The sequence below is a fragment of the Remersonia thermophila genome, chromosome 2 (genome assembly GCF_042764415.1).
Source record: "Remersonia thermophila strain ATCC 22073 chromosome 2, whole genome shotgun sequence".
In the NCBI taxonomy this organism is placed as follows: Eukaryota; Fungi; Ascomycota; class Sordariomycetes; order Sordariales; family Chaetomiaceae; genus Remersonia; species Remersonia thermophila.
The window spans coordinates 2,558,643-2,574,468 of record NC_092218.1 but is presented as its reverse complement, the minus strand read 5'-3'; the positions used below and the strand labels follow the sequence as shown (position 1 = coordinate 2,574,468).

The 15,826-nt window shown below is 62.4% G+C and overlaps 4 protein-coding genes across 4 annotated transcripts; 2 read left to right on the top strand and 2 right to left on the bottom strand.

Moving 5' to 3' along the window:
• Window positions 1-2,730: 2,730 nt before the first annotated feature.
• On the top strand, window positions 2,731-4,683 carry VTJ83DRAFT_2157 (uncharacterized protein; the record flags this gene model as incomplete). Its single annotated transcript, XM_071008396.1, has 3 exons — window positions 2,731-2,916; window positions 3,015-3,122; window positions 3,184-4,683. The coding sequence occupies 3 exons, from the start codon at window positions 2,731-2,733 to the stop codon at window positions 4,681-4,683; spliced, it is 1,794 nt and encodes a 597-aa protein (XP_070868697.1).
• A 1,272-nt stretch (window positions 4,684-5,955) lies between these two features.
• Window positions 5,956-6,619, bottom strand: VTJ83DRAFT_2156 (uncharacterized protein; the record flags this gene model as incomplete). Its single annotated transcript, XM_071008395.1, has 3 exons — window positions 5,956-5,962; window positions 6,132-6,346; window positions 6,590-6,619. 3 exons carry the CDS (start codon window positions 6,617-6,619, stop codon window positions 5,956-5,958), a joined length of 252 nt encoding a protein of 83 aa, XP_070868696.1.
• Window positions 6,620-8,406: 1,787 nt separating this feature from the next.
• On the bottom strand, window positions 8,407-9,530 carry VTJ83DRAFT_2155 (uncharacterized protein; the record flags this gene model as incomplete). Its single annotated transcript, XM_071008394.1, has 2 exons — window positions 8,407-8,967; window positions 9,036-9,530. The coding sequence occupies 2 exons, from the start codon at window positions 9,528-9,530 to the stop codon at window positions 8,407-8,409; spliced, it is 1,056 nt and encodes a 351-aa protein (XP_070868695.1).
• A 1,563-nt stretch (window positions 9,531-11,093) lies between these two features.
• VTJ83DRAFT_2154 (uncharacterized protein) lies at window positions 11,094-14,651 on the top strand (the record flags this gene model as incomplete). The annotated part of the gene is made up of 5 exons (XM_071008393.1): window positions 11,094-11,465; window positions 11,548-12,267; window positions 12,351-13,081; window positions 13,156-13,691; window positions 13,753-14,651. The coding sequence occupies 5 exons, from the start codon at window positions 11,094-11,096 to the stop codon at window positions 14,649-14,651; spliced, it is 3,258 nt and encodes a 1,085-aa protein (XP_070868694.1).
• Between the last annotated feature and the right edge of the window lie 1,175 nt (window positions 14,652-15,826).

Sequence of the window (15,826 nt, the reverse complement as noted above, 5' to 3'; positions counted from 1 at the left end):
TCTTCAGGGCCATAGGCAGCATGGTCGGTCCTAGGGCCATGGGAAGGCATGGGAAGGCGTTGGGAATCGACGTAGTGCCGTGCCAACATGTACGTCTTCCCTGGGTTGACAATGTTCAGGACCTCGAGAGTCAACAGTCCCCCCCTTTCCGTGCGCCGAGCTCCCATCCGCCTTGCCGTGCAGATGACCAACGGCCTGACGTTCAACCACAGGATGGTTCTGGTGCCGCACAATCGCATAGCCTTCTGTACCGCTGTCGCACATGGTACGAGCACAAGCACGCTGCGTAATATGCCTGTTTCGAGATGTTCCTTGCCCCGGCGGACTCAAAGACGGATGAGCTCGGCTCGGCTCCAGGCAGCCTGGCGGCACGGGCGCTTGTCTCTCCGAATAACACACGCGAGGAGCGTACCGTAAGCCCGCTGCATCGGTCAAGAGGAAGGCCGCCCGTCCGGGAGCGAAGGGCATTTTCGTGCATCATCTTGGAGGGGCTGTGCGTGCCTGAGTGTGAAGACATGCGCCTGCGATGCGTCCTGTATGCCGTGTGCTTGTGTTGTACGATCCTACCGGCCAGCTGGGTAAGCCACCGGCTCTCTTGTTCTCGTGCGTTGTTCCGGACGCGTTTCATCGTGAGCGGGCTCCTTCGTTGCGGCGCAGCACCACTACCATCAACGCTATCTTCGTCATTGGGCATCAGAGGTCTTGTTCCTCAGCCATCCAACCCGTCGGATAGGGGGTTTGCCTTTCAGCTCATGGTACCAGAGCGCGGTGAGAGCCGTGGCTCGTGTACATGGCTCGGCCGCTTGTCATTCTCGAAAGTTGTCGAACTGGTGGCTCCCTTCGACACGGCATACATGCAGGTGATGGTCAGCCGCGACAGGCCACCCCAGCGGCCGCTCATGACGAAGCCGACTTTGAAGGAGTCCGATTGTTCCGATATCTCGACGGAAATTGCAAGTCTCCCTCCCCCCTCCCCCCTCTCAGCTCGTTTGTTCTCGGCGTCCCTGAAATGCATGCCCGGCCTGCAGTGTGGTGCCACGAGCTGCCTGGTAGGTGGCGCGGAGAGACGGTACACAACAGTTACCTACTGGCGCCTGCGACACTTCTATCGGCACCAACAGACTGGATCTGGGTATCTGGGTAGGTATGTCTGCATAACGCCCAATCCTCTCTGGTCACGCGCAAGTTTGGAACCGCGCCTGGTCTCTCTGTCCAACCCCAGTGTGCTGAGCGAGGTGAATGACCCAAGCTCGGAACGGAGTGCATGAGCATCAACACATGGGGACACGGGTTTCCTGACAGGAAGCAGTGTGACACAGCGAGTTCCTTCAGGAGGATGGGAGGGGTGTGCTGATGATCGGGGACATGCTGGACGGTGAGCTGCTCACAAAGTTCCGCGTGGGGAATCAGCAAACATGCCCCATTTCGGGGGCCATCGATGAATAGAACCCTCAAGACAAATCCCGTAATAGTTCGCTCTGGCCAGCCAACCTTTTTTTCCTCGTTCTTTTTTTTTTTTTTTTTTTCAAATCCTGCTGGGAACATGTCAACGGACGCGGGACGCCAAACTTGGATGTATCTTCAAGCCTTGCCAGAACGCAGTGTCCTTCCAATCGGGGTCTGCGTCGACGAACCTTTTGCGTCGAGCCGCCAGCCTCTCTAAGGCCACTCTGACAAAGTCGTGTAGATATTCGCTATGTTTGTGGAAAGACATGGGACTCTTGGAAACCCCCCCCCCCCCCGGCCCAGGAGAAGAATACCGGAATGTCAGGATCAACCAAGAGCAAGGATTATCCCTCGGCACGGAACTGATGAATGCGATTCCTCCCATGGTCCTGAACCAACATGTCGACGGCCATGGAGTAGATGACAAGCCTGTCGATTCCAGCTACGTCAGAGAACGGTCGTAGGGACGCTTCGTTGGTACCGATCATCCTTCCTCTTCGCGTCTCCTCCCCAGTTCCTTGGCCATTTCCAAGTCTTGCCAGTACTTTCATGAGCGCTTCTGCTCTGTGTACTATATATGCTTGCATTCCTTTCTCTGGAACCGATATCCCAGGCCTCTGTCTTCATCCCTTGCAAGAAATAGAGTAGGAATCACGCTTCATTGCTCTCCACGGCGACCATGTCCTAATGGCTCTTACCTCTTCCTCTGACGTTCGTACAGCGGCATGGAGTGATCAATCAATGGATAGTGGAGGGGCGTCTCCAACTTCCCCGAGCGGCCTGCTGTTGCGTGCGATGTCGGGAGCGGTCTTGTGATCACGGCGTCGGCAGTTGAGGACTCCGGGGGGGGGGAGGGGGGGTAGCGGCCGAGCCCCACAAGCCGGGCCTGATAAGACCGCCGGTTCTTATCGGCACCGGCTTGACAGGCCGGATCGGGCTGTGATTGGTCAATGGGCCGCGTCCTCGCCCTGGTGACGCCAGCCAAGACCCTATCGGGGAAGCTGTCGTGCTGCGTAAAGCCGTGGGAAAGCGACGCGCCAGATGCGGAGCTCGGGCCTCTGTGCTTCCTTCAAGAGCAGCCGCCGAACAAGCTCGCCCCCCTCCTCCCAGACACCGGTCGACGTAAAGGAAGAGGACACCGAAATCAGACGAGGCACCGGAGCTCTGCTACTGACCGACGCCGACCCGTGACTTGCCACCTGCCGATCCAACCCGCCCGCCGTTCTGCTCGGCTTGCCACTTATAGAGGAAAGACAGCACGCCAACGCCGCCCGGTCGTTCGTCATGGCTTCACGACAGCTCCGCGCCTTGACAACGCCCTTGTCATCGGGCGTCCCAAGAACCATCATCGGCTCGGCCACCAAGCCCGGGTTCCTCTTCCGCCCGACACGCCGACCTCCGACGACGCTTGCTGCAACCATGGCGACCATGGCCACGTTCAAGATCCCCAAGGTGGCCAACGAGCCGAACGTGGGTGTCCCGATGCAACGCAACGCAACGCAACGCAACGCATCATGCTCGGCCCCTTTCCTCGGCGAGACAGTTGGCTAACGTGGATGATTTCATAGCAACACTATGCCAAGGGCTCATCGCAACGAGCCGGCCTGACCTCCGCCCTGGAGGCCCTGCGGAAGAAGGGCCCCCTGGAGGTGCCGCTCGTCGTCGGCGGCAAGGAGGCAAGAATCACCATCTCTCTAGAAGCATCTCGACAATGACTAACCCGCCTCGCCCACGCAGATCAAGACGTCCTCCACCGGCACCCAGCTCAACCCGGCCGACCACAAGACCGCCGTCGCCCGCTACTCTCGCGCCTCCCCCGAGCACGTGCGCGCCGCCATCGACTCGGCCCTGGCCGCCAAGGACGGCTGGGAGTCGCTCCCCTTTGCCGACCGCGCCGCCATCTTCCTCAAGGCGGCCGACCTGGTCAGCACCAAGTACCGGTACGAGCTCATGGCCGCCACCATGCTGGGGCAGGGCAAGAATGCCTGGCAGGCCGAGATCGACGCCGCCGCCGAGCTGTGCGACTTCCTCCGCTTTAGCGTGCAGTATGCCGAAGAGCTCTATGCGCAGCAGCCGGCGCACAACTCGCCGGGCGTCTGGAACCGCGTCGAGTACCGGGCCCTCGAGGGCTTCGTCTACGCCGTCACCCCCTTCAACTTCACCGCCATCGCCGGCAACCTTCCCGGGCTGCCCGCCCTCCTGGGCAACGTCGTGGTCTGGAAGCCCAGCGACCACGCCATCGCCAGCAACTGGCTGCTGTACAACATCCTCGTCGAGGCCGGCCTGCCGCGCGACGTCATCCAGTTCGTGCCCGGCGACCCGGAGCTGGTGACGCGCGAGGTTCTCTCGGACCGCCGCTTCGCCGCCCTGCACTACACGGGCAGCACCGCCGTCTTCCGCAAGCTCTACGGCCAGATCGGCGCCGGCGTCGCCGAGGGCCGCTACCTGTCGTACCCGCGCATCGTCGGCGAGACGGGCGGCAAGAACTTCCACCTGATCCACTCGTCGGCCGACCTCGAAAACGCCGTCGTCCAGACGGTCCGCGGCGCCTTTGAGTACCAGGGCCAAAAGTGCAGCGCCACCTCGCGCCTCTACGTCCCTTCGTCCCTGTGGCCGGCCTTTCAGGCCCGCCTCGTCCAAGAAACGCAAAAGCTCACGGTCGGCGAGCCCTGGGACCACCGCCACCTCGTGGGCCCCGTCATCCACGAGGCTTCGTTCGACAAGCTGGCCAAGGTCATCGACGATGCCAAGAGCGACCCGGACCTCGAGCTTCTGACGGGCGGCGCCTACGACAAGTCCAAGGGCTACTTTGTGCAGCCCACCATCTACCGGGCCCAGTCTCCCGACCACTGGCTCTTTTCGCGGGAGCTGTTTGGCCCCGTCCTGGCCGTCTACGTCTACGACGACAGCAAGGACCCCGTGGGCGCTTTCGGCCACGCCTGCGAGCTCGTTGACAAGGCCAACGATTACGGCCTGACGGGTTCCGTGTTTGCTGCCGACCGTGCCGCGATCCGGTTCGCCGAGGACAAGCTGCGCAACGCGGCGGGGAATTTTTACATCAACTGCAAGAGCACGGGGGCCGTGGTCGGCCAGCAGCCGTTTGGCGGAAGCCGCGCGAGCGGCACCAACGACAAGGCCGGCAGCATCAACATCCTGTCGCGGTTCGTGAGCATCCGGAGCATCAAGGAGGAGTTCAACGCCACTACCAGGGTCGAGTATCCCAGCAATGAGGTCTGACGAGGTGATGAGGCTGCCAGCAAACACCTGGCTTGGCGAGAATGAGCTGACTTTTTTTTTGAGGGGGGCATCTGCGGCGTTGGGTGTTTTGTTTTTTGGTGGGGTGTTTGATCATCAATCTTCTCATCGAGCATGTTTTTTTTTTTTTTTTGTTTTGTTTTCATCAAGGTGTTTTTTTTTTCACAACTCCTTTGTACGCTGCATCACCAGGGGGCAACGAGGAACGATACGATGAAATGAACCAGCAATATTCATATCTTGACCTAACAAAACCGTAACAATGCCAAACCTCTTTGTACAAACGTGCCTCGGCCATGCCTCACCGTTCCCTGCTCCCGCCCTGCCCCTGGAACCATGGAAAGCTGGTCCAGCGATGAGCTTGCATCTCGCAGCTCCGCGTTCCAGGGACCCGAGGCGGAAGACACGGGAACCGAAGACGGACCACTTTCTCCTGCCACCATCGAATCCATCACTACCCCATCCTCCTCCTTGTCAACATGCTCCACGTTCCCATCACCACTACCACTACGTGCTCCTCCTGAGAACCACCCTCCAACAACGTCGCCGAATCCCAACCCTTCGCTCCCTTTCCAGCTCCAACTCTCCCAAGGATGATGATGATGATGATGATGCCCATGATGGAACCCCAGCCCTTCCCCCCCGGGCCACCAGGCGGCGGCGACGGCCGAGGGAGAGGACGGGGAAGAAGAGCCCGCGGCGGAAAACGGGGTGGCGAGCCCCGAAAAGGCCGACGACCTCCCCGCGACGAACCCCAGCACGAACCCCGCGGCGGCGATGAGGACGGCGACGGCGGCCGTCAGCGACGGGCTGACCTCGCGGCCGACCCAGCGCTGGCGGAGCCGGAGCCGGCCGAGCCGCATGTGCGCCAGCTCGGCGTAGTCCTCCTCGGCCGGGTCGTAGTCGACCCAGTCGGATTCGTCGTGGCCGCCGTCGTCTTGGTAGCAGCTTTCGTTGTTCTCGCTGCTGCTGCTGTTGTCGTCGGGGCGGCGGCCGGCGAGGAGGCCGCGCAGGCCGCCGAATCCGTAGCCCGGGCGGGCGAGGTAGCCGCCGCCTAGGAACGCCCACCACCACGCGGAACGCGGGCGGGGGCCGTCGGAGAGGCGAGGGTCGCAGCGGAGCTCGGCGGACGAGGACGGGCGTTTGGAAGGGTTGTTTTCGATTCTGTTGGTTGGGAGGGCCAGGGCGGAGAGGGAGAGGAAGGTTGGTTGGCGATGAGGTTCACAGCATGGTTGGGAGGGTGTGTGTGTGTGTTTATTGACTTTTGAAGAGGGAGGGGGGAGGGAAGGGGGGGGAGGAGGAAATGTCAGCCCAGATTCTTTTTTTGGGGGGTTGTTTTCTCCGGGAGGGGAGGGAAAGGGGGCGCTGTTGTCGGGCGATGGTGGAATAGAAAGAGGATGCGGTAAGGAAACAAAAAAAAAAACACTTACAGAAGAGTGAGCGAGACGTCACCCTGGAGGCGCGCCTTGAGCTCAAGCTCGACGTCGAGGTTCAGACCAAGCTGGAGGCGCACGGGCTTGGTGTCGGCCAGACGCGGGAGGACGGCCGGGTCCGTCAGGCCGCCGCGGGCGAGCTGCTTGTTGTTGCGGCGACGGCGGCGGCCGCGCGAGTCGACGGACGAGGCATCCGAAGCGGAGTCGTCGAGCTGTTGAATGTCGTTTTAGAATCATTTCTTTTTTTTTTTTAAGGGGGGAGAAGAAGAAAGGGGACGGAAGCTTCACGGGGCAACCGAGCTCCCGAGGAGAGGCGAAAACGGGGTGGGAAATACCTGACGACGCAAGTCAGCCAAAAGCTTATCCTTGTCTGCGGCGGCGCTGACGACCGGGCCGGCGGCAGGAGGCCGGACGGAAGCGCCGGGGAGGCTAGGGATGGTGGAAGGGGTATCAACCTTGGGCATGAGCGGGTTGGGAGCGGCCATTTTGTCTAGAGGAGACGGCGAAGGCGACGAGTAGGTCTGGTAGATGGTGATGAAGCTGACGTCGTGGAGGACGGTGTGGGCGTTGTTGGCAAAGAAGACCGGAGGTCGACGCTTGCGGGCGTTGACGAGAGACTCTTGGACGAGCCGAAGGGGGCGGGCCTTGGCGGAGGTGAAGACGGTCCTCGGCTTGGACGGAGGAGGGCTGCTTCTGTCTGGGGGGCTGCCGGAGCCGGACGCGGGCGCAGCGGGCTGCGGCGGGGTGAGCTGACGGCGATGGCCTAGGGAAGGAGAGTCGGCGGGAGCAACGGGGAGGATGCGCGGCCGGAACGAGACGGAGCTCTGGCGGCGGCGGTGCTGCTGCTGGAAGTCGGCCGGGAGCGGCGGGACGGTGCGAGGAGTGGTATTATGATTATGGGACGGCGAGAAGGAGACCTGGCTGCTCTCTGGCCGCTTGACGGGGAGGCGAGGAAAGGCACAAAAAACGGAGGCTCGTGGACGATTTTGATCCGCGCTGCGGAGGTCAAGAGATGAATCCCGGACTGCCAGAGCCGTGGGGAGGTTCAAGAAGGGGAGTGCTGAGGCGGATGATTGCTGGTTGGGGAGAGAAGAATCCCGTCGATGGCCGGAGGGACGAAGCATGAATATATATATGCTCGCGGAGCTCTCCAGAGCCCGCGGCTAAGATGGAGCATGTCTCGCTAACGTAGCTGGTGTATACACGACGTGCCTCTCCCGGCGGAGCTCCCCCCCTTCCCTTCTCCTCCTCCTCCCTTGTATGAAACAAATCTCCCCTTTTCGTTTCGGCAGATGGCATCGCAAATGAAGCCAGAATCGGCCGGTCTTTTTTCGTCTGAAAGAGAGCTCCCCGCCTGTGCAAGGAGAGGTCCCTGGTCATGGCCGGGCCCGAGCCCGGCGCTCAGGTTCGGAGCGATGTTGGCGTTCAGGGGTGTCACGTGACGAGACAGGGGACAAGGTAGCACCCGACACGGCAACGGTCGGGGATCGCGGAGCTTGGACGACGCATTTCTGAGGGTTAGTAAACATCCCCTCGTACGATGTCATCTGAAACGGCTTCACCCTAAGGCTACCCCAGACGCAGGGTCGCCGCGGAGCGGGCGAATCAGGACGCCGCCCGGATCATGATGCCGACGGCATGGAGCCATTCCATCAAAAAATCGCCTGTTTGCCCTGCGCTCCGACCTCCAACGTTTGTCGAGGCTGACGCCGTTCAGTCCGGCATGCGTTGCAGCGTTCACACCTCGTCGTCGATCCCCTTCCCCACCCGCTGCCCCTGGGTGGAAGCGCGGACGGCGAAAACAAGCTTCCCTTGCGCTGGGCCTGGGCGTCCGGCTCGCGCCATCCACGGAGCGATATGATCAGAGCGGCGGCGCTCTGTTGCATTCGCCGCGTCGGGTTGGCTACTAAAAGGCGGACGGCGCTGGACGTTGCGGTTCGGGCGCCCGCCCTGCGTCAACAAGACGTTTCGACCGGTTGTTTCGACAGGCGCAAATGGTCCGAGGTGCGCGTCCCGAGCCCCCGAGCACCCCGGCGCTCGGGGCGGAGGGCTAGCCAGGGCTGAAGCGGCTTGCGTTGACAAGAAGGGAAGGGGAGACAAGCGAAGGGAAGCGAACGGCGATGGACGTGCGGAATGCATTCCCGGCGCCGACGACAAAAAAGCTCGGCGATGGCCGCGTAGCGTATGTACATACACACACGAATGGCCATCCCACCGCAGAGCCCCTCCCTCCCGGACATGACATCCCGACAAGGAAGCTTGTTCATTTACGCTAGTTACTCAACAGGTCTTTTACGCTAATTCCGCGCGGCGGCGCGGCCGCGCCGGCGCTGGCTCGCCTGTCCATCTGGTTCAGCATCAGCAACGCCGCGGTCGCCTCCTGGTCGTCGACGACGTCCCTCCGGGGTACCAGAGCCGGGCTCGTCAGGGCGGGTCCGTATGCCAGATACGGAAGAGGCGCGTCCGCGGATCCCAGCGCGCCAAAGGAAGGTGACGTCGACGCCGACGTGATGTATCCGCCGCTCCCTGCTACGTGGTAGTACTCGGTTGGAGCAGCGGCCGATGAGCTCGAGGGATGGCGGGCGTGCGAGGCCAGGGGCAGCATCGCCGGGGATGCCGACGGCTGCCGGGCGCGGCCGTCGAGAAGGGGGACGAAGGCCGGAGAGGGCGCGTTGGACATGCTGCTCGCCATGACGGCGGGCGAGTGGGCGGGGGTCGGCGTGCACGTGGCGCCGGGCTTGTGCATCTCGGCATCCCCCGGGGCTCCGGCGGCGCACTGCTCCTTCAGCTTGGCAACGCAGTCCTCGAGATACCTGATGTACTCGATGGACGCCTGGCGGGGGTTGAGCATGTCAGCGGAAGCGGGACTCGCCGAGAACCGCAGGCTGCTTCGTGACGGACCTGTAGGACGGCGAGCTTGTGCATATCGCCGGTGCAAGCCGGGATGAGGCTCTTGAGGACGGCAAACTCGTCGTTCATTTTGGATCTCCGGCGACGCTCGATCAGGCTATGCGCCGTCTTCCGGGCGACCTTTTTGCTGGCGGCGCTGGCGGCCGAGGGGTGTTTCCGCTTGGTGCCTGCGGAGACGGAGGAAGCTGCGGTGCCTTTGGACGCCCCCGCGGGAGGTTTGGGCGCCGGATCCGTTTGGGGCTTCATCTGGATGATCCTGCGGGAGCGAGTCGGCGGAGGAGGCAAGGCGAAGAAGGGATCCTTGGCCGGGTGGGCTGCCGAGGACCGCCTGCGAGACTCTACGGCGTTGTCGCTGGGAGCGTCACCGGCCACGGCCGGCGGCGGCAGCTCAAAGGCGAGCTGCATGGAGTCCATGCTGGGCCCCTCGCGGCCTTGGATGTCGGTCGACGGCGCCGGGGTCGGCAGAGATGCTGTTGTCCGAGGCATGGGGGGCAGTTATGACGAGCGAATCCGCGAACCGGGGAGAATGGCATCAACCGATGGGGAATCGAATGAACGATAAGAGGCCGGGCCAGCAGGTGCTGATCCAACGATCCAACCCGGACTTTGAATGACAGACGACACGGGCGGGACGAATGGGCAATGCCTGGAGAAGGCTGGAGGAGGGCCGAGCCGGTCGGGTTCCGTTCAGTCAAGACGCTTCAGCACCCCTGAGCGAGGGTTCAACGGAGGAGAATAGTTCCCAGGTTGAGAGGCGAGGGTTGGCAGCAGGAGAGGAGGACTACAGACATGACGACCCAGTTCTTCGCTGGCAGCGCCAGTTAAAGACTACGTACGGGAACGGGCTCCTAGCACTTGCAGCCTGTTTCCGTCGAGGTGAGAGACGAACAACATGTCCGAGGCTTGGTCGCGTGCTCGGCTGCCTTGGAAGCACGAGGCCTGAAGGCTGGATGTGATTGGCTTGGCCCGTGTCTTGGCTCTGGAGCATGCCGAGGGGGCCACAAGAAACGAAGCCATCGCCCACCCAATCCGGGGAATATTCTGTCCAGAGACAGCCACCACACACGTGCTCTCTTGCGCTGCCCGCTCTTTTGACGTGAAGCTCCCGGAACAAGACTCCGTTGTGCGAAAGCCCTCCGTGCAGCGTCTCCATCCTCTCCGATCCACCAACCAAAACGTCTGATTGACACCATGAGACGTGTGCGTGCACGAACCCTTATGCAACCGCCGAGCAAGGAAAAAATCACGAGCATATAACTAGTAAGAACGTTGTGCTTGCACAGCAACATACCAACACGTAGGGACCTCCCTGCGCCATCGGGACTACAAGTCCATGGCAGCCTCGGTCTTGTTTCCTTCCGGCTGCCAGGCTACCTGAGGTAGGTGGCTTACCATACCAGGGAATTCCCTGATATCCCTGTACTACTGTACACAGTATATGCATAGCCCATTGGATCGACTGGCCTTCAACCTCGAGATACAGCGAAAGGAAATGAAATGCCTGCCAAAGAAAGCGCTTCAGGGTCCGTGTCCCATGGGATCAACGGGTGGATTGGATTTGTCGAGGCGTACATAGTATCCTATACGCAGTAAGTGTCCTTGTTGCAAGTGGACCACGATCTGGGCACCGGCCCCGCTTTTTCTGTGCCAAGCCTACACAGTAGCTATTCCACGCGTGACGCCAGAGGCTTTGAGTGGTTGGAACGCGTCCAACGCGTCAGGTCCCGGTAACTTTTAGCGGTATCGTTTTTGTACATGCGCAGTAACTACTACCACTTCCTCCAAACTGTCCAACCCCCCCCCCCTTGCTACCGCCACCACCACCACCACCACCACCACCACCACCACCACCACCACCACCATCACCACCATCACCATCATATCATCATTACCATCACCGCCACCCACCCCGACCACACCGCTCGGCTTGGCATGAGGTCCCGCCCAACACCACCACCGCTTGAATACTTTGACGACAACCTACCTGACCTCACCAAGCTGCCCACGATGCCCGGGTATTGACGAACCCATCCCCGTGCCCCATCCGCCATGTCCTCCCTCGCAGGGCAGTCCTCGGCCCTGTCGCGTCCCGGGAGCAGCAGGCTTGACTCCCTCCTCGACGATCGTCGATCCGAGCCCCGATTCGATCCCCGGCCGTTGCCGTCCAGCAGGCCCCCGAGCCGCCCGCCCAGTCGAGCCTCGGCCCGTCCCTCGTCCGCCGTTGGCATGCATGGCTCGTCCCGTGATGCGTCCCGCGATGCGTCTCGTGATGCGTCCACCTCGGACCCGGCCCGCTCTCGCCCTCAAAGCCGCCACGGCCTCCCCCCTGGAGCCTCGACGAGCCCTGGCTCCGGCAAGCGGAAGCGAGAACCTCCCGTGGCCGCTTCGGGCGACCTGCTGGCCGCCCCGGTGGTCCTCAAGGTATGCTTGCGCCCATCGCCCCGGTGCCCCGCGTGTGGACAAGCCGAACTCCCCGCTCACCCCTCCCCCCTTCTTCGCTTAGCCCCATCCCTCGAGCATCACCGTGAAGCCGCGCATCCTGCACCCCCTCATGCTCCTGCCCCGCGAGAACCTGCCGCTCTCCGCCCTCGACCTGGCCAGGCCCCACGGCGACCTGCCCGACAGCCGCTTGTACGAGTCCAAGATTAAGATCCTCGACCTCGAAGGCCGCTTGGGCTCGAACGTGCTGCTGGCGCGGTCCGAGACGGCCCGCATGGTCTTGGCCGTCGAGCGAGAGAGCCCTGGCCTCTACGTCGTGTGCAAGCTGGGGTCCTGGGTCGATATCGAAGCCCTCGCCCGTTCCGCCACGGTCGTCTGCTGGGATCGCATCAAGACGACCAAGCCCATCAAGCAGGAGGACACGGGGGCCCTCTCCATAGCCACGCCCTCTTTGTACAACGCCAACAAGAGGAGGCGGCTGGCCATCGACGAGCTGGTGCGGAAGCGCCCTGCGACGGCCGCGGAGAAGGACTCTCCGAGCCAGCTCGCCGCGGCCGTCGAGGAGACGTCTGCACCCCACGAGACCACCCCGAGACGGGAGCCAAGCCTCGAGCCGCCCAGCTCCGAAGTCCCGCTGCCGGATCCCGCGCCTTCGGAGGCTCGCCGGGCGGACACCCCCGCGCAGGTCCCGGAGCCCGCGGACGACCCTCTCACGCCGCCAAACGCTGACGAAATCTTCCAAAACATTCGTACCCAGTACATGGATGCTCTTTACCACTCCAAGGTGGGTTCTTTCCCCCCTCTCCCTTTTTTTTTTTTTTTTTTCCGCCGCCGTCGCCCGACCTTGGCTGACGACCTATGTTGCAGGGCTCGCTGGCGTATTTCGCCAAAGGACCGCTCTCTCGAGCGAGAGCGGCATTCCACATCGACTGGGACGGAAACCTCGACATGAACGACCTGATCGAGTTCCTCAAGAGCTTGGTCATGACCACCGTCGTCATCGACAAAAAGTACCGCGAGACCATTCCTGAAATAGTGGCCAGGATGAAGACGTTGATGCACGACTCCGACGGCGCCGGCGCAAAGCCCAAGAAGCGGAAGCCCAAAAAGCCCAAGCTCGGCAAGGATGGCCTGTACCCGGGCGAGATCGACCACATCCGCCGGTGGTGGTTGTCGCACCAGCCCGTGTCAAAGACCGAGGAAGACGTCGGATTCACCCCGGCAGAGCATCGGTACCACCTATCCTGCCTCCGCCGGAGGGAGACGCAGCTGCAGATGATCTTGATCCTCGAGATCTTGGCCCTGGAACCCTTGGCGTTGGCCAAGGGGACCGAGTGTGAGCTCCCAGGCACCGAGACGCATGAAGCTCCGAGGGAGGCGGGCTTGGAGCCGCCGGCCAAGAAGCGGAACAAGCACAACTTGCCCGTCCTGCTCGACGTCCACGCGGATCGCCTCTGCATCTGGCAATCCACCACCCTGGACGAGATGAAGGTCGTGGCCGAGGCTCAGGCGCCCGCCGAGGGAGCCGAGGGGGAGAAGCCCGAGAAGGCAACCTCGGACCCCTTGAGGGATTTCTGCGTGGATATCATCATGCCCTTGTAAGCGGTTTCCCAGGACTCCGAACCCCCATGGGTCTCCCAAGGCACCTCTGCTAAACACGCCGCTCACGCAGCTTTTCCGCCCGTCTGCCAAGCATCTGCGAGACGCTCAACCGCAAGCTGGGAGGCCCCGTGGCCCAATCGCCGCCCAAAGAAAAGAAGGCCAAACCCGCATCGGCGGTCAAGCCAAAGCCGGGCGCCCCCGTGAGGCGGCCATCGGCACCGTCGAAGCGCGACAAGGACCGGACTCTCGAGCGTGCCCTCTCCGTCGAACGCAGCAGACGCAGCGTTTCTCAGGGCCCGTCCGCCGCCATCGCCCTCTTGCGCTCCGCCAGCCAGACCGTCATCCCCGGCTTGAAGCGCGAATCGAGCGAATCGTCCTTGTTGCGAATGCTTCCGCGGGCCGACAAGGACGCCAAGGACAGCCAGCGCGGCCTCTTCTCCCGCAGCGCGAGCCTGAGCGGCATCGATCTGAAGGCCCAGAAGAAGGCCCAGGTGGACGCCGAGCTCAAGGATGCCATCTCGGCGCTCAAGAAACCGAACCGGCTGCTGGCCGTCAAGGACCTCGTCGAGGCGGCCGAAAAGCGGTCGTCGGCCGGGCAGCTCAAGAGTAAGTCGACGCCGCGTCCCATCCGCTGGCTTCCAGGCGTGCTCACGCGCGTCACCCGCAGAGATGAAGAAACCCAACCGCGCCTCCGCGGTGACGGTCAAGGCCACCCCGGTCAACAACCGGTACAAGGACGCCCTGGCCGCCGAGCCGGCCGCGCGCGAGGAGCATCCCACCCCGAACCCGCGGCTCGACGTCGCCCCGCCCTCCAGCGCCTCCGTCATCCCGGCCTCCACCCTCCCGCGCAAGTTCGCCAACCGCCTGTCCAAGGACGGCGACCGAGTCCACGCGACCCCGGCCCGCGGCGGCCTCGCCGCGGTCGAGGAGACGCCCCGTCCCGGCGGCCCCCACGCCGGCGCCGGCGTTCTCGCTTCGTCGCCCATCATGTTTCGGAGAGCGGCGCCGGCCGGCACCTCCACCGCCTCCACATCGGCGTTCCCCTCCGTTACGGACCAGCAGGCCCGCCGCGCGCAGTTCTTGTCCATCCCCCGCGACGATTTCATCCCCTCCTCCCCCGGCCTCGGCGCGCTCTTCGAAACACCCCTGGCTCCCAGAGTCGCGGCCCGCGACCGGTCTTCCGGGGCGGCGGCCGCGGTCGTGGTGGACGACACGCCCATCAAGTCGCGTCTGCCGCTCGGGACGGCTCTGGATGGCGGGAACAGGGGCGGGAATCTTGGCGGGGCCGTGAAAGAGAAACTTCTCGGGAGGCCGAGGCCGCTGGGCGGGAATGCCGGCGGGAATGTGGGCGGGAGCGATGGGTGGGGCCCTGACGACAGGGCTCGGGGAGGGGTGAACGAAAACAGCGCAGAGAGCGGCAGGAAAGGGGAAGGCAGCGCGGGCGAGAGCGGCAATGGCAAAGGGGACGGGCATGGGAATGGGAACGGGAACGGGGATGGGTTGAGCATCTACCAGCGGCTCGGGTGGGATACGACGGATCTGGACGATATTGATGTCTTGCTATGATTGGGTTTGGTTGGATAACACGACGCACAGGGACGGAGCAGGCTTGCGGGCTGGGCTGGGATTTCGGTGCTACCCTCCATGGGCTCCATCGCATTTGCCATCGTTTGTTGTTTGAGGAAGCGGGAGTTGGCGTGTTGTGTTTGACGGATATTACCTCGTTTCCAGGTGCACGGTTGGTGAAGCAGCAATAGAGTATGCGGCGCGGCCATGGCGGTAGCCATAAAAAAAAAAAAAAAAACTCCCTTCCTTGATGAACCTTGGACCCTCAGACGAACTGGCGGGCCGTGATGGCGCCTTGTGGGTTTGACCTCACGGCAGACAGGTGCTGTCTACCCGAGCCGCTTCCTGGCCGGCTCGCCCGTTCAGTAGGGCATGATGGCAGACAGACAGACAGACAGGCTAGCGTGTCCTCGGAAGAGCGGGTTGAAGTAAGGCATGTAGCTACAACAAGAAAAAAAAAATCACACATACCAAACGCCGACGTGAAGATGCAGGTAGCCTCGCATGGAACTCGGACGTGCGTCACGCGTATGTTGGCGCATGGGGCGACGGCATCCCGGGACCCCGTCGGCATGGTCACCAGATTTGTCGGCACGCGAAGCTTTCATCCGCGGCATGACGAGGCCTACGCTACGGAGCGAGGAAACGATGCTGACGGCAGCAGCAGCAGCAGCAGCAGCAGCAGCAGCAGCGAAAGAAGGATGGTTCTTTCGTGCGCAAGCATGGTATGGTACGTGGCCAGGCAGCACGGTACATCCCAAGCCGTGAAGAATACAAAAGACGGGCAGAGAAATGGCAATATGCACTCATGATGATGGCTAGGTCAAGCGTGTTTGGAATTACAAGGACGGCAGCCAGGACGACCAGTGTCATCTTCTGCGTTGTCGCGGAACCATTACAAGAAAGGGAAAAAAAAAAAAAAAAAGTACAGTACAACACCCAGGCAAAAAAAACCCAGGTATACCTTTTGACAGGAGGGCAGAACTCACTGGGGGTGGTTGGGTGGTGTGTTCGGCAGACGGATCAAGTCGTCCCTAAGGAAGAGTCGTCGCCGCCGTTGACGTCTCCGCACGAGAACGTTCTCGTCGTCGTCGTAGCCGTGGTGGCACGTACACCGTTCTAGTGGTGGTCGTTCGTGTCGACATCGCCGGCCCATAAACAAGCGAACGAAGATG